This window comes from Phocoena phocoena, chromosome 5 (assembly GCF_963924675.1).
Source record: "Phocoena phocoena chromosome 5, mPhoPho1.1, whole genome shotgun sequence".
Taxonomy (NCBI): domain Eukaryota; kingdom Metazoa; phylum Chordata; class Mammalia; order Artiodactyla; family Phocoenidae; genus Phocoena; species Phocoena phocoena.
This window is the reverse complement of record NC_089223.1, coordinates 339,659-367,521: the sequence shown is the minus strand read 5'-3', so window position 1 is coordinate 367,521 and position 27,863 is coordinate 339,659. Positions and strand designations below refer to the sequence as shown.

Here is a 27,863-nt window from a genome sequence, read left to right as displayed (position 1 = left end):
CTCTTTAAAAATATCATTGAATTAATTTCGCTAGAATAAAAAATTCACAGATGTGTACTTAAGACAAAGAGTCCTGATGGTTCCAAGGACATATATACACACCAGAGTGTTGAACACAAACGCTTAAAAAGTAAGCTATCAGCCAAAAGAACAAGTCTTATTTCCCACTTCTGAACTCCAGATTTTCCTGATGGGACTCTACACGGCTCAGCCTGGCAACGGAGGGTGTCTGCTGAAATAGGTCCAGATTACGGCTGTACGCTATGATTCATTCCCTGAATGCTGCCTTTACTCCATGTTGCTTCTGGGTAAAGTAAATTAGAATAATATTATTGCATTTTAATGTAGGCTGTAACCCTCTTTTATCCTGAAGATTATGACACAAAAATGAATTAATAGAAATGAAATTGCTCTTATGAATTAAAATAGCCTTTCCCATATACAGACTTTTTAAAATGTCAGAAAAGGAAATATTTATTGTTACGACACATTACGTTGTGGAGAATATTTTTATAAAATCATCTTTGATATTTACAGAAGAACTACTTTAGATTCATACTGCATCTATCCCATAATGGCTTATTTTCTCTAAAGAAAAGAAAAAGAAAAAAGTGCAACAGAAGAAGCCTCAATCTGTTTTGTTATGTATGCTAACAGTTAAATGAGGAAATGTAACAAAATGCAGACTTGAAAGGTTCAAGGAGCTTAGGGTATCAAAGACTACGGTTTCTATTCAAAAAGCGTTTTTAAGGCAACCAACACTATGAGAAGCGCTTTGATAACCAGGGTGTTTGGCCAGGGCAGAAGGCAGGCGACTCCACCAGGCTGTACAGGTCACGACAATCGCCCGATATATGAACAAGGCGCTCAGTTCTGAGTATAGGTTATAAGCTATTCTTATATATCAGAAATACTCCCCCAAAGTCACTTTTTGAGGCTTCTTTCTTTCCTTCTTTCTTTCTCTCTCTCCTCTCTCTCTCTCTCTTTCTTTTACACTGAAGAGTTGAACATTGAGGTGAATACATTTTTGTCATGTTAAGTGGAAGGAAAAACAGGTGGTGACTTAGCTCCCAAAATGTTACCACCGCTCCTTAGCTCGCTGCCATCCCAGTGTGCTCTCAGAAGGTCCACACACGCTCCAAGGACTCAAACCCAGAGACTAACAATTGGGTGTATATTTGGCTAATCTATTCCCGATGCTTTGCCTAAAAAATTGGCATTGGCTTCCTCGACATCTTTCTTCTGGAACCATGGCTTTGAAGTTGTTCCTTGTTGATAAGCTTCCAGAAAATGACAGATTCCAGGAATGTCACTAGGAAAGTTTGGTGGGAGTTCCTCCCTTGATCGAGGTGTAAACACAAAACCAGGACAGTCTTTGAGTAATCTGGAAATATTGAAACACAAATATTAATCATAAAACTTAAGACTGACGTAACTGTCTAGTCAAGAAAAGGTGACATAACTAAAGGAACATTCCTGAGAATATTAATAAACCAACCATCTTCGGTGTCACTGACAGGAAAAATCCTAATGATGTTTATAAGCATCTTCACAGAAGAACGGCAGGGGGTCAATGCACAGTAACAGAAAGCCCTACCAAATAATGTAGTTCACTCATATTAGGAAAGGTAACTATCAAATAGTCTTGTAAAGGTATCATCTATAATCTATAGAACAGTGCAATACACAGCAGTGGCGAAAAAAAACCCAAACAATGCAAAAAATACATGAAAATAATGTTACAGAACTGGAAGAGTTGAAAGAGATAAGACATTGCCAATTCATTCATTTTCTAAATATTACTGAGAAGTAAGCTTGGGCAAGACCTTGTGAAAGAAAATCCTATATAAGATATATATCTACATATAAAATGTGAGAGTAACTTTGGGATCTCGCAATAGAATTTTTATGAATTCTAGGTTAGTAGGACTAAAGTGAGATTTAGTTGTATATATCCACACTCTACTTACTATCTGATATTTGCAATATATTTTCTTCTTAAATTCTTAAGAATTAAATTTCACCTTAAATTCAGATGTTCTACAGGCTTTTATTATTTGCTGCATTTGTCCATGATGATAAACTCATTTGAAACTCTAATCATTTTGATTAAGTTACTGTCTCCTCTTCCCACTTGCTTCCCTAGCTTTCTGTCAAATGCAAACTTAATAAGCATCTCTCTGATCTATTATTCAGGCCGTGGATGGAAACTGGCTGTAAACCAGTTTCTGCAGAAAATCTCTCCTCGTGTCTCCCCTTCCACTCCCCAGTCTGCAGTGAAAAGAGTGACAATGCTGCACGAGACGTGGGGACGCTGACGCCCCTCTGTGTGCTGAGGAAACCGCTGCACAGAGGTGCAGGTCTCAAGGATCACAGACCTCGAGTAGAATACATGGGAGTGTTCAATCAACTAATTTTTATCAGTGCACCAATAAACATGTAGTCTGCAAAATCATAAGACTAATGAAATGATGTTTTAGTCATGGATTTGTAAATATTTTGAGTACCTATTATTTTTAAGGCATAGTACTTGGTAATATATAATGAAAAATTACAGAATTCCACACAATTGAAAGTATAAGCTTCAAAGTCTGGTAGATGTAGGTCTGAATAACAGCAAAGCTGTCAGATTTCTAGCCTTTCAAATGGGGATTAAAATAATACATGTCTCTTAAGACAGTTGTGAAGATTAAATAGATTGAACAAGATTAATTAAGCATCAATTAGATATCACATAACACCCGTCATACTGGCAACAATCAGTCTGATAATATGAGTCACTGGGAAACAGAAACCTCCAGACACCGTGGATTCTATCGGTACATATTACCAATATATACCAATAGATTGGTGAAACCAATCTGGACAGCTAACTGATGCTTAGTAAAGCCGAAACTGGGTATAGCCCACGATCTGGGAATACCATTCGTAGGGATATTATCTAGACACATATGTTTAAGAATATTTATCAAATCACGTTGTGTAATAATGAAAAACTGGCAATCCTCTAATTACCCATGGATAGAAGACAGACTGGCTCGTTTATACTCTAGAATACATATTATGTCACCTGCGCATACGGGGACGTGCTAGATTTATCTCGTACCAGCTTGTGAGAAACAGCCGTTAAGCACTCTGGAATTCTGCAAGCCAGTTAAACCATCGGTAGCCTGAAACCTGCCACGGTGATAGTATTTACACCTGAAAAACTGGTAAAAGCTAGAAGTCAGGGAGTATCCGCTTCACTCCGCAGGCTGGTTTACCAGCACACCACCGCATTAGGAATACTGTAAATAAATGAACCAGATTTTTATGAACTGGATTTATATTTCATCAAGAAAAAAATCTCAAAAACATAGTATTGAGTGGATTGAAGGCAAGTTGTAAAAGGGAATAGGTGGAATCTATTTTCCTCCGGTTTTATTCTTCTATCTGGAGCATTCAGAAGTGGCTTTAAAAAAAAAAAAAAAAAAGAAGTGGCTTTAAAGCAAATCACTTAAATGTATGAAGAGCCTCGCTCCAGATCGCACATCTGGTAAGCCCTGTGCTGTAGGACATGTCTTCTGCCTACAAATCCCATGCTTTTTAAAGAGACTTACAGATGTTTTGTTCATTAAATCATCTTTTTAAAAAGATCCAAATCTGTAAGAAAAACAGGTTGGAAAAATAAAACCATTTAGAAGAAAGCTTGCGTAAGATCCAAGAATAGTAGTCCCAGGGCAGTCCCAGGGCAGATGCTCACATGTGGAGGGAGGTTTTCTTTATCCATCCTGACCGGACACGGTTTCCTGCGAGTGGCTGCATCAACTCTCCGAATTCGGCCATCGTCCCATAATCCCTTATTCTCCTTGTTCCCTGGTGGAATTCAAGTCCCGCTTCTGTGTCACTGGTCAACTTTCCCGCCCGCACGGGGCACCTGCCAGTTTTGTCTTTAATGATCCTGCAACACTGCACGCAACCCTCCCTTTAATCCACTGACCCCAAACTCAAACGATATTGAACCTAGTGTCTGCGTTCTCTGCACTTCAGTAAAAACAAACAAAAATGCGGGAAACTGTCCCCTAGAAGAAAACTCCTCGTGACATTTCAAAGAAAGGAATGTCTAATTGCCATTACATTCTAAATTACTGGTCAGAATCTGAAAGTGGAAGTTTGAAGGAAATGGATAGTTTTGGTTGTGGGTATGCAGTCTGTGTCCTAAAGTTACATGTGCTTCATAAATATATCAAGGAAGTTAACACTTCGTAATATCATTGTATTGGGAAATGCCATCCCTGAATTCAGGGTACTATCAATAAAGCTCTGCAAAGAAATAATTACCTTTCATATTTGTATAACTTATAGAATCTCCACTTGTCCTGAACTTAAGAAACACAGGATGAGCTGAGATGAGCACCTGAGGGTGTGCCCAGGGCGGGTGAGGAACGTGTCTGTGAAGACGCGGCCTCTGACTTAAGGTCTGATGTGCGAAGGAGGAAAGCAGGGGATGACCCGGGAGAGAAACGCGAAGCAAGCATCCTCCATTCAGGAATCGGTTTGGCGAGTGTGATGCATAAAAACGAGGCCGGGTTGCAGGAGATCCATGAAATAAGGCGGGAGTGGAAGAAACCTTGGTCGTAGGGTCTGGCGGGACTCTGGTCAGAGGGAACACGTGAGTCCGTGGTTGCACGTCTAATTTTGTTCTGGCTTGTGAGGCCGGGGGACGGATCTGGCCCGTGCTTCACGAAGAGAACATGGGCACCACGTGGAGGGGAGCCTGGGTGTGAGTAGCGCCCCGTGCAGTACACTCACCTGTGGTGGGGGCGGGGCGCGCACGGGGAAGGCGAGGGCGTGCCAGGGTGCTGGTGCCAGGAGCCAGGGGCACGGCGGCCCTCTACCGCCCAGTCAGGAGACTGATGGAGCTCGGCCGGTGGGAAGTGGGTGTCTTCGGGGAGGGGGGGGGGCGGAAATCAGCTGTTCTAATAGGATCGCACTGCCTGTAACGGGCCAGTTAGTCACCCGAGCAGAAATACAGGTCAGAGCTTACGAGTGGAGATTCTCAGTGGAGAATCATGGGTCGGGCTGGAGATCAAAGTTCCCATGAGGCTAACGCGCAGTTCAAAAAAAAAAAGTTAAAGTGAGGATGATCCAAGTTATGGCTTTTCTCTTCCTTTAAGATGATCTAAGCGAGAACAAGTTATGAAGAATGAAACAAACCAACAGACAAAAATGACGACTGCGTATGAATGAAAATAGACTTCAGGCACTGAACGGGATCCATACCTGTAGGTGGTAGGGCTGACGTTGATTTTCCGGGGGACACTGCAGGACTCGAACTTGTTAGCCAAGGTGACATTATTTCCAAAAAGGCAGTAACGGGGCATCTTAACTCCGACAACTCCGGCAAAAACCGACCCGGAATGCAGTCCAATGCGCATCTGAAAGCAAGAGCAAAGCAACGTTCCGGTCATGGGTGAACACTGCTGCTAGTCGGCGCCGGCTGCGTGCCTGTCGAAACCACCGGGCTCCTGGCTCTGCCCACACGCCCTCCTTCCTCCAAGCCTGCAGCCCATCCCCTCTCCTCGCCACCTCCTCAGCCCCGCCTCTTCACGCTGCTCACAGAGCATCCTTTATCTCAACTGTCCTCCGCATCTGAATCGAAGCCCCCCACGAACGGACCACAGTCACCATGGTGACCAAAGTGCCCGTGGACTGTTGACGTGAACCTGCTCTGTCCGTCGGTTAGAGAGACCTGACTTCCGGCGCCCAAAAGTTGTTTCCCAACACGGTCAGAGGGGTCCAAGAAGCCAGTGCTCAGGGTGCAGAGGGCGGGTTTTAGGTGTTTTGCTTTAAAAGGGCCTTTGTGCCAAACACTACCTCACTACTCAAATGACCGGGTGCAGAAAGAGAATTGTAATATTTAGGCAGAAAATGACGGAAGAAGCGGAAAGCTGGCATTGCTGACGCCTGCGTCACAGTGACTACACACACGTCAGTCAAAAACATCTGGACCCGAGGAAAACCAGAGAGTCCTGCCGCATCAGGATAGGCTGAGGTAAACATTGAGGCACCCTGAAAGCTATCAATGATCTGGAGAGCAGTTAAGACAGCGTTTTAAAGTGGGATCTTCCGGAAGCTCCAAATACTGGCCAATCTCAGAGGAGGTACAGATTTTAAATTACCGCTGCAACGAAGCAAGTTAAAGGGGGGATATTTCAAATGACAGTCAGATACCATGCACGTTACTTTCAGTTCTGTGTTTAGCTGACCATTTGAAACAAGTTTTATTAGATGTGCGTATTGTACACAGAGGTCAAGTACTCAGTGACTCAGATGTCCTTTAGAATCCAGAAGACTCCAGATCTCCCTAGTTTTACAGCTAATTTCAGATCTCTTCTAGAAACTTCTGAGAATCGTTGGCTTATAACATGTCAAATCATGAATTCTGCAAAATTTTCAAACAAAAGCCCTACATCATGAATCAGGAAATTTGTATTAGAAACCAAAATGGTGCTGATAGCTGGTGCTCTGACCTACAATATTATATTAGTTTCAGGCGTACAACACAGTTATTTCATATTTTATAGATTACACTCCCCGCAGAGTTGCCATAAAATAACTGTACTTGCTGTGCGGTCCATGACATCCTCGTAACTTACTTATCTCACACCCAGTTGTCTGTACATCTAACCCTCATTCCCACCCTCATATTCCCACATATAGAATATGGTTCTATATGTAAACACTATGACAGTGAACAATGTAGACACAGAAAATAAGGTGACAGAAGGCTATCTTCTGCTTCTAAGTATCAGGCAGAATTTTGGAAGTTTTTACTGACTTTGGGCACTCTTCTGGTTAAATCAGTCTCTCTCTTTGTACCTAGTCACTCTAGCTTTTCTTTTTTTTTAACATCTTTATTGGGGTATAATTGCTTTTCAATGGTGTGTTAGTTTCTGCTTTACAACAAAGTGAATCAGCCATACATATACACATGTTCCCATATCTCCTCCCTCTTGCGTCTCCCTCCCTCCTACCCTCCCCATCCCACCCCTCGAGGCAGTCACAAAGCACTGAGCTGATCTCTCTGTGCTATGTGGCTGCTTCCCACTAGCTATCTACCTTACGTTTGGTGGTTATATATGTCCATGCCTCTCTGTCGCTCTGTCACAGCTTTTAATACGACAAGTTAACCATGGCGTTTTACTGTTTCTATTGCATAATTAATATGGAAATGCGTAAACATTTCCTCTTCGTAAACGTCCAAACAACGCAGACAAAGCCAGTGTCTCTGCTTCCTCCCCTGCCCCCCAACTCCCCTCCCCCAGCCCTGAATCTCACTCTCAACCCCAAAGCTTCCTTATACGGGGACTTTTCAAATTTACAAGCACAATAATGGTCCAAAGTTTAACAGGCCCGTCAGGCCCCCAGTGGAAACCTGCTGGGGAGTCTCCCCTTTGGGGTCACTTTTGATGTAGCCCCTCTGCACTCAGGTTCTGGGGCTGGGAGGGAGGCTCCCAGAGCCTGTGTAAGAGTTCACTCTGCACCTTCTGACTCAGCCTGGCCCTGGTCTCCATCATGAGATAGCGTCCACCCACCCACCGTCTTCCAAGTCTCAGTGGGTGGAAGTTAGTGAGGAAGTCGGTAGGAATAAGTGCATAGATGGTTTGTACATACGACACGCTGGAGAAAACATAGAGTTTGAAAAGAAAAAAAGGAAATATTTCCTATTCTTTCACTGTGATTCCATGCCGTGGGGCAGGAGGGTAAGAAACACATGACTCCAAATCTGGATCCGCGAGAGACTCGACTACTCTTGTCTAGCAGTGAATTGTGGATGCCTTTTCATAATGTTGTTATACAGATTTTAAATAAGATGATGTTTCAGTCACAATCTGCTCCCTGTGATACACGTTAGTGCTTCTCTCTCTACTAAAACTACTCTGCACTTCTGCGTCTGTGATATTTCATGAGTAGCCCCTAAGGCTGTCAGGTATTTCCTAGGACTGCAGGCCAATACAAGGAAAAAGGTGGTTTAACATCTGACTTTACAGCTCAGTAAAGCTAAACTATTATCACCCAGGTAATTATCTTTGAAACTAGCTATAAATAATTCTTGCAATTGCGAAACTCTAAAAGTGTATTTCTACAAATATCAAAAACCCCCCATGCCACTAACCCCCCTGCCCCAAACATACACAACTTATTACAAAATCCATTTATGTGGAGATCACTGGTTTTATTATTAATCGGGATATTTTAAGCATTTACTTTGATGCTATGAGTTTCCTCACCAAAAAAAGACAAAACAACAACAACAAAACACAAAAAAACACATAATTCTCTTCTAAAAAAGTATAGAAATTAAGCATCTGGAAAAGTCAGATACTGTGAAACTTTTAAAGCACAGTGGAAAATTATGTCGCGCTCTTCCTATTGAAACCTGGGGTCTCAGTCTTCTCCCCTGTGGGCAGGCTTAGGGTTGCTGTGACCATTAGGACAAAATGGATGTGTCACAGAGTATCTCCTCAGGCCAGGGCATAAAGGCCATGCAGTGGATGCAGACCTGTTCACCGGGACGTGGCCCCTACGTGAGAAGTGGGACGGCCCTGAGGCTGCCTCAGCAGAGCGTGACAGGTGAGCACCTGGACTGATATTCCCAGCTGGGCCCCGCCCTCCGCCAGCCCCACCCAGGGAACCAGGCCGGTGAGTGAAGCTCTGGTTCAAGTGGTGTAATCCCAGCTACCTGACGTGCCCTCGACCGCTGAGGTGCCAGATGCTGTGAGAAATGACGAGGTACCCTGCTTTGCCTCATCCGAATTCCGACGCACAGAATCAGTGCAAAATCAAAGCTCTGTGGCTTTACGCCACTAATTTTAGGGAAGTGTGTCTCACATCGGTATATAACTGGGATGAGAGTTGACTTAGAAGATAGCTGTGAAGGCTTACACCTACGGCTTCTGTTAACAGGGAAGAGAGCCCTGGCTAAACGTCCAATTTTTTTCCTCCTTCTCTCTATATTTTATATCATGCCACATAGGATTCCATATTACTTCAAAGACCCATTTCTGAAGGTCATCAACTGAGACTGTTCTATGGCACATCCACTTCAAGTGGGACAAATAAGGATATTCCACTCATGTTTTATCTATTAAATCAATGGTTAGCATGTTAATCTTATTTTCTCATCTGCTATAAGACATTATTATTCTGGGATATGGCTCGTCTAGAAATTTTGGAATTTTATGTGTCCTGGAAAATATTGGTGGGTTAGCAGCCCACTTCGTTCTCGTGTAAGTCCTCCCCTGCAGGGCTCAAAAAACTAAACATTCCATTTTCCAAAGTCCCTTGAAGGTTCTAGATGTACTTAGGTGTGGTGAATCGGAAGCCCTTGCCTGAGCTCTGGAAACCTGCATTTCTGCCTGCACTCCCGGTGTGAGCACGGCTGCGGAAGCCTTTGTGTTCTCTGTCCCCTGCTTAGCAGGGAGCCCAGTTGCCAGTCATTCATTTTGGAAGAGTCGTGATGCGGTATTTTCACGTTGCTGATGCAATTACAGTAGCTGCAACTTTCTTCTACAGCCAGCAGTGGACACAGCTGCTTTCCGAGCACAGTGGTTCCCTGCCTGGCTGTGGCTGTGTGGTTCTGGAACCAGCTTCCAGGTCACGGAGGAAGCTGTGGTTCTGAAGTGTGGGTTTGGGAACCATTTTTTCAAAGCTCAAGCCATGGATGGCGTCTTTGGTCTCTAAGTGATCCGTAAGCCATTTAACACCGCGTAGTAAAGCAAGCTGGAGATTTGCTCTCTGCCACTAAACCCTGAGGGATGCACCATTCTGTTGGGATCTAACTAATCAGCATTTACTGTCCTGACATCTCCTGGCCAGGACGTGATACGCCTCACCTTGATGGGCTCTCCGTGGGGAGACACCACTTCATCAGAGAGCTCCATCATCTTCAGGGCCATCAGTGCGATCCGAACAGCGTGGGTGTCACTCTCTTTGTGCAGGCCCCCAGCCACACAGTATGCATCGCCGATGGTCTCCACCTACACACAAGGGATTTTCCACGTTACAAACAGAAGCTGAGGAAGCATCACAGTGCATATCATAGAGCAGAAATGAAGAATCATGCAGAAGACACCTCAGCGCTCAGGGCCAGTGGAACATCAGAGCAAATCACAGACGCTTGGAAAAGGCTTTCCTCCCCAGGAAACGCACAAGGTGAGCGGCAGTGCCGCGCCGTGGACACAGTTTCGGGAGGGGCTTCTACTCCCAGGATCGCCACTGACTCACCTCCTTTCCCCACCACGTAAAAGGGCTTTGTAGAAGCAAATGACGTACTTTGGGTTTATACTAAACTGTTTAAGATATTGGGTGATTTTATACACTCTCAGCATAAAATACAGCGTTCTGAACAAAGTCACTACTGAATCAAGGCCTTATGAATTTATTAAGGATGTGCCTGGTTAAAACTGTCATTTTAGCTTTTCAAAAGGACATTTGGGGTTGTCATAGCAACGCTAATCACGAAGTGTAGAAACCAAGATGTCAAGCCCAGAGGCAGACAGTGGTGACGGGAAGCTATTGGAAATCAGGCTCTTCTGTAAATTTCATGTACATTACTATCATTGTCACGACTGCTGTTGCTAGGAGTGATTTTTATCTGTGGGTGACCCTGAGCACAGAAAGCTAATGGTTACTTTGAATCCACAAATAAGCCACCAATTTGTAATAGGTACATTTTTCTCCTCTAAATATTAATTGTAACTTAGCAGATCATATCACTGTTCTGATCCAGAGCTTCCAATCTAGGGGGACGGAGACGAGAGAGGAGAAGAGAAAAAGGACAAATTTCAGTGACTCCCTATTTCATGCAGAATAAATGCTGGGGCCCTTAACATGCCCCCCAAGTTCTTGCCCTGCCTTTCCGCTGCCCCCAATCCATCTCCTAACTCTCCCTCTTGCACACTGTGTTCCAAGCCAGCGGCCACCTGTTTCCCCTCAAACATACCAAACACTTGCTACTCCTCGGTCTGGTACAGTCTTCCTGCAGGTGGCCACCTGGCGTGTCCCTGGTCTCCTCGGGCCCTGCTGACACCCACCTGGCGAGGAAGGCCGATCCCGCCCACGGCCCGTACCTGCTCCATTTCCTACCAGGAGAGCACACCAACGGGGATGCTGTTGGAGTTACGCCCATTTGTTGGCTTTTCTCCCAGTGGGACCCAAGCTCTCGGAGTCTGTCTCATCAACTCCTCCATCACTGGGGCCCAGGCTGTTCACCAAGGACACAGCCCGGTGGCCGGGCATCCCGAGAGCATCTCCTCAGCGCTACAGGCAGAGAAGCGCTCAGGCTAACGGCTAACCTGTCACAGGGCTCAGGAAGTGTTACTAAGTAGGAGAAGGGCACCCTCGCCCCTACTGGGTGTTGGGTGCTGTCCTCTGTGCTGCTGCAGCCCCTGCAGAGGTGAGTGGTATCGCGTCCCCAGTGTCACAGGGAATCTGCCCTGTGCGTCTCTGTGTGTCCCTCCTCTGCCCGCCCCCTGCCGTGGACTCTTTTCACAGGAAGTGTACCCCCTCCCACACTGGCCAACGCTGGAGGACCAGTAAGGATGTGCCGAAACAACAGACAAATACACACTCAAATAAGCAGAAAATGACCAAGAGATTGAAAGACAGAAAGGAAATGTAACTGAATGAAGTCCTGGTCCAGCTGGGTCCTGGAATAAACAAGCCTGACTGTTCCTTGGAAGCCACCACGGCCACAGGTCAGCCCCTGATGAACTCTTTCTCTATCTTAAGGTTATTCCGAGGTGAGGACTCTCCCCCGTTTGTTCACAGCATCTCCAGGTGTTTCCACGCGGAGTCGGCATGAAGAGCGGGTGAAACGAGGATGCAGGCTCTCTGGCTGGGGCTGCGGCTGGGCCCCCAGGGGTCTCTGCGCCCGCACCCTCATCGTGAGGTAGAGGATTCTGACCACTGGAGAGAATGACCCATATTTTAACGTTTCAACAGGGCGAACCGTGCAGCAGCGGGCAGCTTCGGCGAGCAGCCACAGCAGTTTGCAGAAGACAGGGAGACCTCCCAGTTCTGAGAGGAGATATTCTCAAGGCATAAACTGTCTACAAATAAATACAGTGAATTCCACAAGAGGCCATGACGCTTAACCTAAGTGAAGCCAATTATTTTATCTGTAATTATGCATGGACCTCTTTTTTCCTAAGGGAATCATAGCTCTGTCTGGAATTTCCTGTTACAAATTTTTTAAAAGGAAAGTTTTACTTCGAGCATCTAGATTGGAACAAAGGAGGGGCTTACAGACTCCCATAAATCATTTTTGTTTCCTCTTTAATCATTTATTTATCTTCATGTTGCATTAAGCTCTGAAATGCCAGAATTTTATGTGGCAAATTAAGAGATGACTCAAGCCTCATAAATGAGAAGCATGCTTTATTCCTTATGCCAGTATTTAGGACAACGTAAAATATTTTAAATCAGCAAGGAAATATGTTTTACTTCTAAAGAAATAAGCTGAACACAAAGTGTCTTCATTGGTTCTCTTATTAACAAAAGTTACATTTTAAAAATAGCTTATTATGTTTCAGGGACAATCTCCGTGCATCCTCAGAGCCTAGAATGATGGCTGCTACCCTGTAGGCGCTCAGTGCCTGCTGGCTGATGAATGACAGATTATTTTTTTTACCGTAATCTTTGTAACAGTCGTGTTCACGAAGATTACGGGACATAATGCATGTTATTCATGCATATAAACTCTGTGGGTGGGTAATTATATCCTCTGTTTCAGAAATGAGAAAGGTTATTTAACTTTCTCTGCTTACAAAGCCAATAAGGCAGTAAAAGAGACTGGAAGACACAGCCCTCCTTCTGCCCTTGGCCTGGGTACAGTAACCCCGTAAGCCAATGGCTTGGGTTTCTCTTCCCCGGCTGTGAAAGGGATCCCGTCACCCTGTACTGAATGAATCCATTCGAAGACAATTCGTGCAGTCCTCGTGCTTCTCTCCTTCTGCAGAGAGAAAGGATACGTCCTCCCTGTGCAAGGTTGACCTTGAAACATCTCACCTTAACAGTTCATCTCGGGTCTCACAGTCGAGGCTCACGCTCACCGTCTTTTTTTTTTTTTTTTTTTTTTTTTTTTTTTTTTTTTTTGCGGTACGCGGGCCTCTCACTGTTGTGGCCTCTCCCGTTGCGGAGCACAGGCTCCGGACGCGCAGGCTCAGCGGCCATGGCTCACGGGCCCAGCCGCTCCGCGGCATGTGGGATCTTCCCGGACCGGGGCACGAACCCGCGTCCCCTGCATCGGCAGGCGGACTCCCAACCACTGCGCCACCAGGGAAGCCCAGGCTCACTGTCCTTTAAACTTCCCCTCTCTGAGGGTCCGAGGCCCGCCCCCTCGCTCTGTCACCCTTGCACTCTGTGCTTGTTCTTTGGCACAAGCTCGTCCTTTCTGGAATGCGCGGCTTCGGAGCCCTTTCGGGCCGGAGGCCACGCGCACGGCCGAGGCACGCCGCCTGCTCCCGGGCTGGGGCCCCTGGCCTCGCCCTGCCCCCCGCAGGCCCCTACCTTGTAGACGTCCAGCTCCCCGCACTGCCGGTCGAAGCGGGTGTAGAGTGCGTTGAGCATGGTGATGACCTGCAGCGGGGAGCACTGAGAGCAGATGGCCGTGAAGCCCACGATGTCCGAGAAGAGCATGGTGACGTCGCCGAACCGCTTGGCCTGCACGGCTCGGCCCTGCCACAGCTGCTGCGCCACCTCGCAGGGGAAGATGGAGCACAGGAGGTCCACCGTCTTCCGCTTCTCCTCCTCCAGGGCCTGGTGGGCCTGCTCCAGCGTGGCCTTGAGCTTGCCCAGCCTCTTCTTCAGGCCGTCCTGCGCCCTGGCCTGCTCTCCGATCAGGACCACGTCCCGCAGTGCGTTGTGGATGGGGATGTCCGAGAGGTAGAGCCCCCGGCCCGTGAAGTCCTCCAGTCTGTCCACGCAGGGCGAGCCCAGGAACAGGATGGCGCTGGACTCCACCATGTAGATCATCTGGCCTTTGAGGTCCATCACCTGCGTAGGAAGAAGCACCAACCGTTGTGGCTTATTCAAGTTCCCAACACCTTTTTGAGACAAAAGGTGAGGCGGGTACAGGGATAATCCCCGTGGTTTTTGTGGCTGTACCGTGAGGCTTGCGGACCTCAGTGCCCTGACCAGGGATCGAACCTGTGCCCCCTGAGGTGGAAGCGTGGAGTCTTAACCCCTGGACCGCCAGGGAGGTCCCTCCTTTTATTTTTAGACTTGATTTTTTTCTACTGGTCAACAAAAACAATATGCTTTCTTATCGTTGCAATTTACTGTGAATTCTAAAATGCATGCAGACATTTGGAGAATACACTGCAGTACAGGCTACACAGAAATCATGATTTTCAATCAACAGAGCCCCAAATTCTTGCTTCAGGGCTTTCTCACTCTGTGGCACGCTGATGCTTCTGCTATTGCATTCTGTGGACAGCAGCAGAAAGGATGGCACGAGGAGCCCTGAGCGAGGGGGGCTTCGTGTGTTTGTCCTGGATGACAGGGTTACTGGTGTGAATGAGACAAACGTGTACATGTGTGTTCACGGCAGTAAAGTGGAAGGCAGCCCAGGTGTCCTTCAATAGTGAACGGTTAAACGGAAAACCACACGATGGGATACGACACGGCCTTTGAAAACGTGGAACAGACGGGTATCTAATGACATGGCAGGAGGCCCACAGGTATCGTTTAGTGATTAAAAAAAAAAATTGTAAATGGTATATTTTGTTTTAAACAAAAATGTGTAGCATTAATGTTTTTGAGTTTGCAATGAACATCTTTAAGTACTACCTAGTTTTTAAACACTTAGCTATTACTACTTTTATGATAAAAAGTAATAAAGCTGTTTTCATTTGGGGGGGACAGACAGCATGTCTGCTGGTTTACACGTGTCCAGAAGTTAGATGCGTCATAAGCCTTTCTTTGAGCTCGCTTGTACTATCGGCTGTGATTTCCCAAACATTTTTCTAAATCATTACCGTGGTTCTCTATTATGAGAGCAGAACATTTTCCCCCACATTCTCTAACAGTTAATCAAACAAGTTATTGATTTTTTCCATGTCTATTAAATATTGAAAAAATCCATTTAGTTGTCTCCTGTAAGAAACAAGTTGTTTCTTTGTTGTAGAATCCCTCTTATCATTCCAAATCAAGTCAGCTGTTTCATGACTGAAACCATACTTTTACATCAATATTTTTCTGATTCAGTTATAAAATACTCCCTAAAGATTGTAAAAGGTAGACTGCATTCAACAAATATCTGTGCAGTGATGGCTTAAGTAAGGCAAACGAATGCACAAAGAATCTTGTCTTAAATTTATTCCACCCTTCGAAGTGTTTTAGAATTGTCTCAAACAGAAATGCTGTATTAAAACATCTCAAGTAATGCGTATGTTTTCACCTTTTTTATTTCTAGTCTTTAAATATGAAACAACGGATTCCACATTCACAACAGTGTAACGTTCTTCTTACCCTGGAAGATTTCTTCACGGCGTTGTCCCACCTCCTCACGCGGACCACAAACTGCATGTTCAACATGGTCATGATTCCGCTGAAGGTCTGGCTGATCTTTGGAGTGAGAATCTCGAAGTACTCGTCAAAGTGAGGCTTCCCTTGCACGTCTCTCCTGCTCATCAGCCTCCTGATGCCGTTGCCCAACTGCAGGATGGTCATGTCTCTGTCCAGCATGAAATGGAAGGGGAAGGTCTTGCAGAAGAGCGAGGTGGGGATCACCAGCGAGGACGGGGGCTTCCCCGGGGGTGGGGACGGCCGGGGGGTCTTGACGTGGACGGAGTAGAGCAGGCAGGGCTGGTCCATGAACTCGCTGCAGTGCTGGTGGAAGCAGGGGGGCGTCGAGGACACCTCCACTTCGGTCTCATACAAGATGCGAGCAGCTGCCTTAACGATGCCGGGGAGAATCAGGGAAGTGATCCTCTTGGGGAAGAAATAGTAAACATTTAAGAAATCGGGATCTTTATCCAGGCATAGGATGGACGCGTCCTCAAACCTGCCCTTCTTCTCTGCTTCCTGGCAGTGGCTGCTTTGTCTCAGAAGGGTGCTGAAGCTATTTAAAAAGTCTTTCAGGGTTCCTCCGACCACACCTAGGATGTATTCATCTTCTTCGTAGCATATTTTAAAAAGCTCCTCACCGAGGGATTCTCTGATGATCTCCACTGGGACTCCTGAAAGCATATAACACATTTTCTGCCGTATCAAGTGCGCCATCTCAGCAGAGATGTGCTGTTACTGGTTTTAATATTGTTCTATCTGACGAGTTAGTTTGCTTTATATCGGCTAATAAGATTTCCAACCAAAATTAACTGCCCGTGTTTAAATTATCTACAGTTTCTAAAATTTGGATAACTCCTAATATGAAGCCCAAGTCAGTTAATTATGAAAAAATGATCAACTGAGTGTGATATATGACTTTTTATCTCCCTGAAGCTTAACTATAAAAGATCAGCTGGAATCACAGGACCAAGTCCATTTCAGAAAAAGCTCTCCCACCTTGTTAACAACGGAAACAGTGGTACATGTTGCTGAAGGGGTCCCGGCCCCCTTGGAGTGTGAGCATCAGATACAGGAATTAATCTAAATCACTGGTGGTGAAACTCAGTTTTGTCATTTTTCCCTAGAGATGATAGGAAGTAATTTTTTTCCGAGTAAAAGAGCATTCTTGTTTGCTGTTACCTGACTGAATAGGCGTTTGGAATATATTACCTACTTTCCACAGCGTCTCCCTCTAGTGTCCTTTGTTCTCTACACTCTATGTACCACATTCTTGTTTGCTGTTACCTGACTGAATAGCTGTTTGGAATATATTATCTACTTTCCACAGCGTCTCCCTCTAGTGTCCTTTGTTCTCTACACTCTGTGTACCACACTCTCCTCATCTGTGACTTAGGGAAACCCGAGTGCCCTGTCCACAGCACCGCCATGGCAGGGCTGGTGGGCACGTTAGGATCGCGCCTGACCCAGAGGAAGGGCTCAGTACAAGTCAGCCATCGCCACTGTCACCATCACCATCATCAAGTTCTTCATATCTTGTACTTTGACAAACATCTAACCTGTTGGTTCATGTACTCAAACTTTGGAAAGGACAGTATGACAAAGTCACTCATCTGCTTGTTTCCTCCAAACTAGGATTAATATGAGAGCGCTGCCCACCTTTCTTCCCACGATTGCTTCCAACCTTTAAAAAAATTACTTCTTTTACTTTGCTGAGTAGAATTTTTCATGCATAAATGAGGAACACTTAAAGTTCAAGACCAAAGCCTGTGAATGCCTATGAGTCAGCCTCCCACGCAGCTTTATCTACTTCTCAGCAAATAAACATTGTAAGAAGAGGAAATGTTTGAGGTCAAACAAAGACGTATAGTATGAAAAAGAGTCATTCTTTGTGTTAACACAAAACATGATATTTAACGGATATCACACTGGAAGCTACCAACAAATAAATATGAATATTTTAAAGAAAATATTTGTTCTCCAGCTAAATATTTTCTAGGAATAGAAAATCTTTGTTTACAGGTAAAACATTAGTTCTACAAGCATAATTATTTCCTAATTGCATATACTTAATTCTATTACCTGCTGCAATCGCTTGGTCTGCCATTATTTTTTCAAAGTCTTCTCTTTCCAAAGATTTCCTGAAATTATTTCAATATCTTAAATTATAAACTGACATGTGAATGCTAAAATTTCAGATCATAACATACAGGAATGATGACAGAAAATAATTTAAATTACCTTTTAATTTATTACCCACTCCTGAGGCAAATCTTGACTGTCAAGTTTACAGGAAAGGAGCAGTGACATGTACAAACCCAAAACAATGTTGGAAAAACCCCGAATATACCTGATTTAGAGTGTTTCATCATTTCTTATAAAGTTTATTTACCTTTGAAGCTAACTTCATATTGGCTAATAGTATAGAGGCTGTACTGGCAGAAAACCAGTGGTATGAAATGGCCAGGAAAAGATGATAATAAGTCAGCATGGGGTTTTCTGATAACCCAACCAAGAAGAAAAATCTCTGTACTGAGGGATTTCATTTTTAAGTAAGTTCTTAATTATTTTCTAAAGCAAATACATAGTACATCCTGCTTTTGAGTTTTTGGTTCTATATATTTAACTCTCAGACATCATCACATTAAACTTTTATCCTTGATCTTACATAAAAATTAGTAACTAAAGAAACCTATTCCTTATTCAATTTCTGCACTGCTTTATGTAGCACAAAAGTTGATAATATAACAGCATACATTTTGACTGATAGAAGGTTTTTTTAATTTCAACTGGACAACTTGTCGATTCCTGTTTGCCTAATTGTTTTTTGATGATTTCTGACAGTGAAGACTGATTATGACCAAATTTGCCAAACTACTGAAGTGTATTAAAAGACACCCGAGTTCTACTTGTGGTTCAGCTTGCCATTAGACAAGCCAAGAGGAAACAGGCATGAATTTAAAATGTTAAAAAGATTTCAGTAAAGCTTGATACATGTAGAGAAGTTTCAAAAGGAAATATTTTTGAGAAGGAAATTGCTCTGTTGGCTACTTGATCGCATAAAGGTATACTGCTTATAATTATTTAAAATACTAGGTTACTAGAAATATATATTTCTGTATGTTCTTATCTAAATAGTTTGAATTACATCTAGTTTGAATCTAGAGACCCCCCAACCCTTTGTTATCTATTATGTTATGTTTTCAGTCTTTACATTTGCTACTTCTTCTCCCTTAAGCAACTTCTGGGTTTTTTTCTAAAGCTGAGCAAAGCTGCTCAGAGACCTCTTCTGCTAACCTCTGCTAACTCCCAGCAAAGCTTAGCTAATCCAAACAACACATAGTGCGATTCAAAATAAGCTCCCTGGGACTTCCCTGGTGGCACAGTGGTTAAGAATCCGCCTGCCAATGCAGGGGACATGGGTTCGAGCCCTGGTCTGGGAAGATCCCACATACCGCGGAGCAACTAAGCCTGTATGCCACAACGACTGAGCCTGTGCTCTAGAGCCCGCGAACCACAACTACTGAAGCCCGCGCGCCACAACTACTGAACCTGTGTGCCACAACTACTGAAGCCTGTGTGCCTAGAGCCCGTGCTCTGCAACAAGAGAATCCACCGCAATGAGAAGCCCGCGCACTGCAACGAAGAGTAGCCCCCGCTCGCTGCAACTAGAGAAAGTCCAAGCGCAGCAACGAAGACCCAATGCAGCCAAAATAAATAAATTTATTTTAAAAAACCCAAAAAACAAAATAAGCTCCCTCTCTTTACCCTCAAAAAAAAAAAAACGAGAAGGTGTAAGCCTGCATGGACAGCAAATGTGCATATATTGTACACAGAGACACACACACCAGCCACAAGTTCACACGTGATGCTGTGATGTGATCAAAAGGTCCTAGAAAAAGAAACACACCCAAAGCTCTCTGTGCAACCAACCTAAAGAGGTATCATAACGGGTTGTACTAAAACTCATTCAGTTAACAGAGGTGGCGGACGGGGCAGTTAAGGTACCCTCAGCTGGCAGCAAACTGACTGCAGTAGAAACAGCAGCTGACCTGCCAGAAGGATGGGGAGAAAGGCCCAATGTCCCGAAGAACTAAAGAAAGACAGCAGAGAGAAGCCATTTAGCATATCAGCAGGCAGTCTCATAAGAAAGAAGGTCCTTCATCTTATTTCAACAGTGGAATAGTGATGAGGACAATTTAAAAGGGTGAGCAACTCTAAGATGTCAGGGAAGTGGTAATAGATTTTTTTAAATTTCCAAATAAAATGATTTTTGTAAGTTTTGAGAATTTTTTTTTAAAGAGATACGTCTCTGGGAACACATCCTAACTGAATAACTGCATCTAGCTCAGGCACATTTCAGGACACAAGGCCCTGAGAATAAACTCTGAGTAAACTGTCTGACAAAGCCCTAGGCAGACAGACATAGGAGCACAGCTACAGGACTTGTTGGCTATCTTATCAGCCTGACTGAGAATTAAGGTCAGAGGCGTTCTGGAATGCTTTCCATATCGCTCTGTAAACACAGCTTCTGTCAGACACATAGATTCACACCCTCTCTTTCTGGACCTGTCTCTGACCCCTTCTTGGCTTTGCCTGCTGCCCACAGTGTGGGACCAGTTAGTCAGCAAGGGAAATTCAGCCCTGATAACCTGCAGAGCCGAGTATCCACTCCTGAGCAGCAGACAGATGAATGAGCTTGTCAAATATTCCCGACAGCGATACCGGTCTGCAAAACTTCCAAGTTCAATTCTGAAAATTTGAACTCAAGTGTTTATTGTATCATTTGCACATGAAATAATCCTTTGATTTCAGGAAAACCAAAACAAGGCCAAATCGAGTTGTCCACCGGCAGTAAATGAGCCGAGATGTATTTTTAAAATGAACTCTAAAAGTCAGGTTGTTTTTTTTTTATAAAAAATCACCTTATATATGAAACGGCTACAGAAAGCTTTCTTAAAGCAAATTTCAAAGACAGAGTAGAAGAACAAATACAAACGGAACTGGTATTCGCACACCAGTATAACCGAACCAGTTAGGAAAATACCGAAACATGTCCCTGAGTACTGCCCCAAAGCCCTGAGTGGTCCTCCTCTTGCCCCTGTATCCTTTCCCGTCCTCCTGATGCAGGAGCTGAAAGTTTAACCTGTGGTCGAGGCTATGGGGGAGGGACAGGCAGGCCCCAGCCTCTCGGCAGTGTTCTTCAAGCAAGGACTCTGCTCTGACCCATGCCTTACCTTTGTAGAACATTTCAGAATATCCCTTGCTAGGAAAGAACAGGCCTTCTGGGAGCTTATTAAAAGCAACAGCACAGGGCAACATGGTTAAAATCATGGGCTCTGAAAAACCCAGGCTTGAAACTCAGTTCTGCCTTTGCCTGAACAGCTCTACGAGCCCAGACATTTTACAGGAACCTGAGCTCAGTGATATATAAAATGTGAAAAATGAATACACTTGCTTTCATATGAGTGTTAGCCCAGTTCCCGGCACACCAAAATGATTCAAAACACACGCATACATCACTCAGTGCCGATTATTAGTAGCTGTGTCAGCGATTGCAACCGGAGATTCGTGCAACTAAACTGATTCAACTTACCTGCTTTCCTTTATTTTGTGTTTTGCCAGTGTTCTCTGAAGGGCAAGGTTCAGCCGCTCAAACTGAAAATTGAAAGGAAAAGTTTTAAACGTTCCCTTAAATAATCATATCCTTGAAGATACATACTTTACAGAAAATTGGTGCTGAAAGCTCCTTATGAAGAAGCAGAAACAGTTACTTTAATAAGTGCAGTGAATTGACACTGTGGAAAAGGGGATAGATTTTCTAGGGGCTTTTCACACTTGGGCAGAAGCAAAGCTCTCAGACTCACTTGAGTCTGGATGTGGGCTTTGCCCTTGGTGGGCGCTCACTGACAGCCACAGAGCTGGAATCAAACAGGAGACCTGGTTTGGTGAATTCAAGCCTTCGTGGAGGAATCGCGGGCACCCCTTCCTCGGGGGCCGGAAACCCCTTCAGTCTCAGGGGCGCTCAAGCCAAGAGACTCACACTCCTTCCACAGACCCACGCCAGCTACCCCGGTGACCGCCACCCTTCCCACAAACCCGCATTTCTGTCTCATGTACGGTTTACGTGTCCTGCTCTAGAAAACTCCCGAGTTTGTCTCTCCCCTTTCTTTTATCCCTTAAATCCAATCTGTCACCAAGGTCGGTTGATCACTGATTGAAACAAATCTCAGATTTCCCCGAACTTGCACTCATTTCCTTTCTTTGAACGAATAATCTTCACCAAATACTTGCAGTGTTCTTCTCTTCTATTGATTTCTGAGCATCTCATGAATCTTCCTAGATTGCAAAATAGTTGTACATAAGCCTGCATAGTTTTAAACACTGGCTTCAATACTATTAATCTCTCTTAACAGCTTGTTGATAAGTGGGAAGTAAAGCACTGGTAATTTCTTTGCATTCCGTAAAAAAATCATATGTATCTATGTGTGTATATAGCCACCAGTGCTTTGTGTAGTTTACGCAGAGGACAGTGGAGAATTCTCTGGCTATATCCCAAGTTGTGAAATTCCTTTTTCCTTGAGAACTATTTATATTTCTCTTGGAATTTCCACCGGTCAAGTGAGACAGTAAAGTTAAGCAAAATAGACCAAGCTTCTGTTTTAATAAAATGAGTTATGAAAATAAATTTTGGTGTTTTTTAAAAATTTATTTATTTATTTTTGGCTGCATTGGATCTTCATTGCTGCACGCCGGCTTTCTCTAGTTGCGGCGAGCGGGCTTCTCATCGCGGTGGCTTCTCTTGTTGCAGAGCACGGGCTCTAGGCGCGCAGGCTCAGTAGTTGTGACACGCGGGCTCAGTAGTTGTGGCTTGCGGGCTCTAGAGCGCAGGCTCAGTAGTTGTGGCGCACGGGCTTAGTTGCTCCGCGGCACGTGGGATCTTCCCAGACCAGGGCTCGAACCCATGTCCCCTGCATTAGCAGATGGATTCTTAACCACTGCGCAACCAGGGAAGCCCCAAAACTTTTGGTTTTTAAAGAGCATATAGAGCTTAGAAAAGAAATGTGAAATTTCTTGAAAGAAAATGCAAGGGCTGAAAAGAAAGGAGAACTTAGATTTACCACGTAGAACCATTTTTCTGACGGTTCCGGTAAGGAGAGAGAGGACACATCTGCCTCAGGAGGAAAGAAGGGCCGGAACAGTGGGCAGATTCCGACCAAGGGCCGGATGCCTGGCAGGTGGGGAACGGCTTTGGGAAGAGAAATGGGGGCCTGTTCCTCAGAGCCCTTGAATCGGGGAAGGAGGAAGGGAACATTAAACCCGAGACCGTAAACAAGGCAGATCAGCCGGGGGTGCTCAAGAATCTTCAGTTTCTCAAGGGCCTTTTTTTCTTCTCTCATATATTGCTTTTTACGTCCATAAGCTATATTTTTTTCAGTGAAACCCTTAAAGTTCGTGGATTTTTCATTTTCAGTAGCTCTTTCCAAATTAATTTCATAGAAGTTTGTAGCAACTGGCACTCTTATCAGTTATATATGCGACTGCCAGTTTCAGCTCCGCCCCATCCATCTTTCCCTAAAACCTATTCATACGGGAAGAGGGGTCAGCCGCGTAATGAGGGTCACTGCCTCTGCACGAGCCTGTCTTTCAGGCATTTGCTACCTGACATTTGTTTCTCATTTTCTGTCTTCTCCACTAGAATAGAGACTCCAAAATGGCAGGGAATACCTGTTTTGCTCACTACTGAATGCCCAGCACCTAGGTAGTACCCGACCACGGGAGACGCTCACTACGGTGACGGGATGAATGAATGAATGAATGAATGACCGTCACCCCCGTGCCCCCATCAGCTATCCAGTCTTGAAGGCTTGGTCTATAGCATTTCCGTCAGTGAGGAGATATAAGCCAGTACAGAGGCGTTGCTCTTTCAGCTTGTTCAAAAATGGATTTAGATTGTTTCCAATTTAAAATAGTTCGATTACATTTGTTTATATATGAATTGCTGCTCTGACCAGGAACTTCGCATGAGCAATGAGAAAAGAGAATCCATCCAATTCTGGCACCAAAGACTTTTTCCTTCCTCGCCCTGAGCGCTAGTTGAGACACCACCCTTCTCTCTCCTCCTCTTGACCTTTCGGTTAAAACACCAGGTACATGGTTTTATCCTTGCCAGTCTGTATTCTTCCTGGTTTTTCATTTCCTTCCCACTGCCACCAGGAACTTCTTTTTCTAGTCCTTTCCTCCTAGCATATATGCTGCCATTGTAAGAAAGGAGAAATGGTCCCTCTCTCATTGCTGGGATTGGTGGAGCAGGTGTCTTCCTGACTTTCCATGTTGAATCAGAACTTAGGCCCTGCTGTACAGCACAGGGAATTCTACTCAATACTCTGTAATGACCTATACGGGAAAAGAATCTGAAAAAGAATGGATATATGCATATGGATGACTGAATCACTGTGCTGTACACCTGAAACTAACACAACGTTGTAAATCAACTCTACTCCAATAAAATTTAAAAGAAAAAAGAATTTGTTTTTCTAAAGAAGAAAGTCCCAAAGTCCTAGCCAAGCTACAGCAGCATAAGTTGGTGATACTGTGGCTTACCAGGCTCTCCTGTCTACTTTCATCACCCACCACTGCACCTCTGGAAAATTGTTATAAATTCAAAACAAGACAAAACAAAAGCAACAAGCTTTTCAGACAAAACATGCATTGGTAAAGGCTGCTGGTGCATAGTTTCCTACCTTGGTGCTAGGGCTTCTACAATACAGCCTGAGCCTAGACCCTGAGATGACGCAGTTCACAAGAAATCCACGAACAGGACTCAACGTTCCTGAGACCTCAGGCCTCGTGACACAGAATCGATCACTGCAGGACAGCCCTCGAGGATACTCATGTATTAATACCTCAGGTACACCTGCTGTTTGATGCAACATTGTTGGGAACACTCTGAATGGAACTTCATTGGTCTGGTTTATGGATATGTTGCTATTTCAGTTGATTTTTAACTTTTCTACAGTTTTTTTTTTGGCCTGGAGGCTATATTAAGAAAGTTTATTTTTATGTTAGAGCAATGAAAAGTCATTGAAAGATTTTAAGTATGGCAGGAGCTGGGATGGGGTGTTTTCTACAGTTTTTAATGATTTTCTAGACCAAGGATACTTCCCTCATAAGGATGTTGTAAAACTGCTTCTCTTTTTTTCTTCTTGCAACCCAATATTTTGCAGAACATTTAGAGACTTCAGGAGTGCCCTCAGGCCCTCTTAATCTCACGAGGTCTTGGATTCGGGATGATATCCTTTATATAAGCATATCTGACTCAATTGATTCAAACTAATGAAAAGTTTGCATTAGATGAGCAAAAGGACTTCTGTAACCTACGATTCCACGACTCTGGAAAGCCATCTCCCACGCTAAATCTGCTAAGGATATACTTGTCCCCCCATAAAACGTAATTGGGGAGTTAAACCTGATTCTCGAAAGCAAGAACTAGGGTGCCATCAAATACTATTTGGAGTCTCTTCCTTTGGGTTACTGATAGAACTCAAACTGAACAGTAGGCTAAGCATTAAATCTGTCCCCTTAAAAAGAATCGGCTAAAAAAAAAGTCCTACTTAATCAAAGACACGTAGATGTTCGGACAGGGGATGAAGTAATCTACACGGCCCTGGGATGTTCCCCGTTTTAATGAAAATGGCCTCAGTTGTGGGAAAAGAGTCCTGGTCCTTGATGCCAAGGGTCAACCTCCTGCCTCTTGGAAGGCCTACGTCCTCGCCTTCCCTGCTACATGACAGCGCAGTCAAACCTTGATGATTATTCCTGTGAGCTCACGAACAAACAACACAGATCCTTCTAAGTAAAGAAAAGGAAAACAGGAACATATATGTTTGGTGTTCAGAATGTTTTGAAAAGAGGTTCCAACATGTGTATGACTTCTACTGTAGGAACTCAAAACTTATCAAACAGAATAATGACGCCAACATGGTAATGACAAGACCCAGGGAAAGCATGGAAGGTCTCCAGCTGTCCATCCTCACCATCTGTTCATCCCTGTGCATCACGCTCTGTCGTTGGAAATGAGAGTACCAACCGCTTCCCAGACTGTGATACCAGCCACCTGCCTGAGAAGGGCTACATCCCTCACCCCAGCCAAAGCTGGCTGGCTGGTGACTGGAGCAGGGAGAGAATAATTAAATATTTCCATCTCAAAGGCCACGAACCAAAGTACTACTGTGCTTTTTTATATTTGACATAAGTTCCCTCAACGTCCTGCTAATTCTAATTTATCCATCCTTCCAGACTTCCATTCAAGTCTCTTCTTTGTCACTCGAGTCCATATTGTTGACAGCAGTAATTGCTCTATCCTTCCAAAGCTGTGTGACTTTGGTCAAGTCACTTAGCCTCTCACTTAGCAAGTCACTTAGCCCACTTACTTCCCAAGAAGTAAAGTCCTTCTTGGGAGTGAAACAAGTTTCTCTCTGACGTCCCTTCCACTCCTAAAAGCCACCAGTCTGTGGTTCTTCAGTGCTCCACACAGGCACAGGGGTAGTGTGGAGTCAAATGAAACTCATCCGTGGATGATGAGAGCTGGAGGCTGATCACATCAATCCCCAGCCTCCCAGTTGATGCGAATTTATATAAACCGCGAACACTCACAGAGGGAGGAAGACGCACCATGAAGCCTTTCAGTAGCTCTTCCCTTTGACCCCAAGGGGCAATGAACCCTCCACATGCCCCATCCATTGCAAAGATACTTTACCTGATCTATGCTCTGTCCCCAGGTTCTTTTTCCCCCGTTTTATTGGGAACTAACTGACATACATCACTGTCTGAGCTTACAGGGCACAGCACGACGGCTTGATTTACATAGAGTGTGAATAATTACCACAATAGGCTCAGCTAACACCCGCCTTCTCCTGTAGATACAGTAAAAAGAACAGAAAGAAAAACAAAGTCTCCTTGTGATGAGAACTCACAGGATTCCCCTAATGACTTCCCTACACATCACACAGCAGGGCCAGGAGCTCACTTATCTTATAACTGCAGCCTGTACTTTCTATGAGTTGTTGCTGTTCTTAAGATTCCACATACAAGGGAGACCTTACAGCATCGGCCTTTCCAGAATTCCCTTAAGGGCTGCGCTCCACATCTCAAAACGGCATCAGGCCATGCAGCCCAGCCCACAGAGCTACATCAAGATGTGTCTGAGGGCTTCCCTGGTGGCGCAGTGGTTGGGAGTCCGCCTGCCGATGCAGGGGACGCGGGTTCGTGCCCCGGTCCGGGAGGATCCCACATGCCGCGGAGCGGCTGGGCCCGTGAGCCACGGCCGCTGAGCCTGCGCGTCCGGAGCCTGTGCTCCGCAACGGGAGAGGCCGCAACAGTGAGAGGCCCGCGTACCGCAAAAACAACAACAACAAAAAAAGATGTGTCTGAGCTGAGGGCAGGTGGGTGTCACGGGCAGGCCCGTGACCCTGACTCAAGGAAGCAGGCCAGGCCTGGCGTGAGTGGAGACTTCAGACTCTGAACCAGCAGGACGTGGCGGTCTTCCCAGCTCAGCAAGTTGCCAGGGAACAGGTGATGCTCTTAGGAAAATCCAGCAGGGAATAAGTTATTCTTCAAGGAATTCAGTTCTAAAAATATAGCTAACGGATCCATAAAAACTAGCGTGGCATCCATGAGTAGAAAATGGGTCCTTGTGGGTGGCGAGAGCTGTGGATCATCTCACCGAATGCCCGTGCAGACTCTAGGTGTGAGCATTTCCATTTTCAGGTACGGATGCTGAGGCCAAAGGGTGAAGCAGCGGCTCAAAGCCATAAAGCCTGTCAGAGTGCAGGATGCTTTGGAAAAGCACGCCAGATTTTAAACATTTTCAGATTAAACACAATTTAAGAAAATGACTGCCTTAAAAAAAATGTGTTTAAATGTTTCCAGAAAACAGTCTACATCGACTGTAGCCTTGAAAGTGAGAAAGCAAGCGTTCACATTTTCCTTAGGAAAACGTCCTTTTGCCATTTTCAAAATATCAGTAAAATCTCGAAAGGCCAGGGACTCACCTCCGGGAAAATCAGTTTGCAGATACTCTCGGCCAGAGTGTGCAGGTAGACGCGGCTGCGGCTACTCTTCCTCTGAGGAAGCCCTCCGGGCGGCTTCTTCGCGGGGTCGCCGGGACAGAGGCCCTGCCCTCCGGCCGGAGCTGCGGGCCCGCCCCCTGCCGCCTCGCCCGCGGGCTCTTTGGGGACAGGGCCCGGGCCCAGCAGCGAGAAGGGGCAGTCCCCCGTGATCTGCAGGTCTTTCAGCTTCGCGCAAAACAT

General features: G+C 45.0%; 1 protein-coding gene across 2 annotated transcripts; it reads right to left on the bottom strand.

The window, feature by feature from the left end:
* Nucleotides 1-1,182: 1,182 nt before the first annotated feature.
* On the bottom strand, nt 1,183-27,863 carry GUCY1A1 (guanylate cyclase 1 soluble subunit alpha 1). 2 transcript variants are annotated; one of them, XM_065877872.1, is made up of 8 exons: nt 27,606-27,863; nt 21,149-21,210; nt 17,635-17,693; nt 15,517-16,226; nt 13,555-14,040; nt 9,879-10,022; nt 5,263-5,417; nt 1,183-1,384 (listed from the first exon to the last, which is right to left on the bottom strand). In XM_065877872.1, exons 1-8 carry the CDS (start codon nt 27,861-27,863, stop codon nt 1,183-1,185), a joined length of 2,076 nt encoding a protein of 691 aa, XP_065733944.1. The 2 variants fall into 2 exon arrangements, with proteins under 2 accessions (XP_065733944.1, XP_065733945.1); XM_065877873.1 differs by having other exon boundaries at nt 15,517-15,719.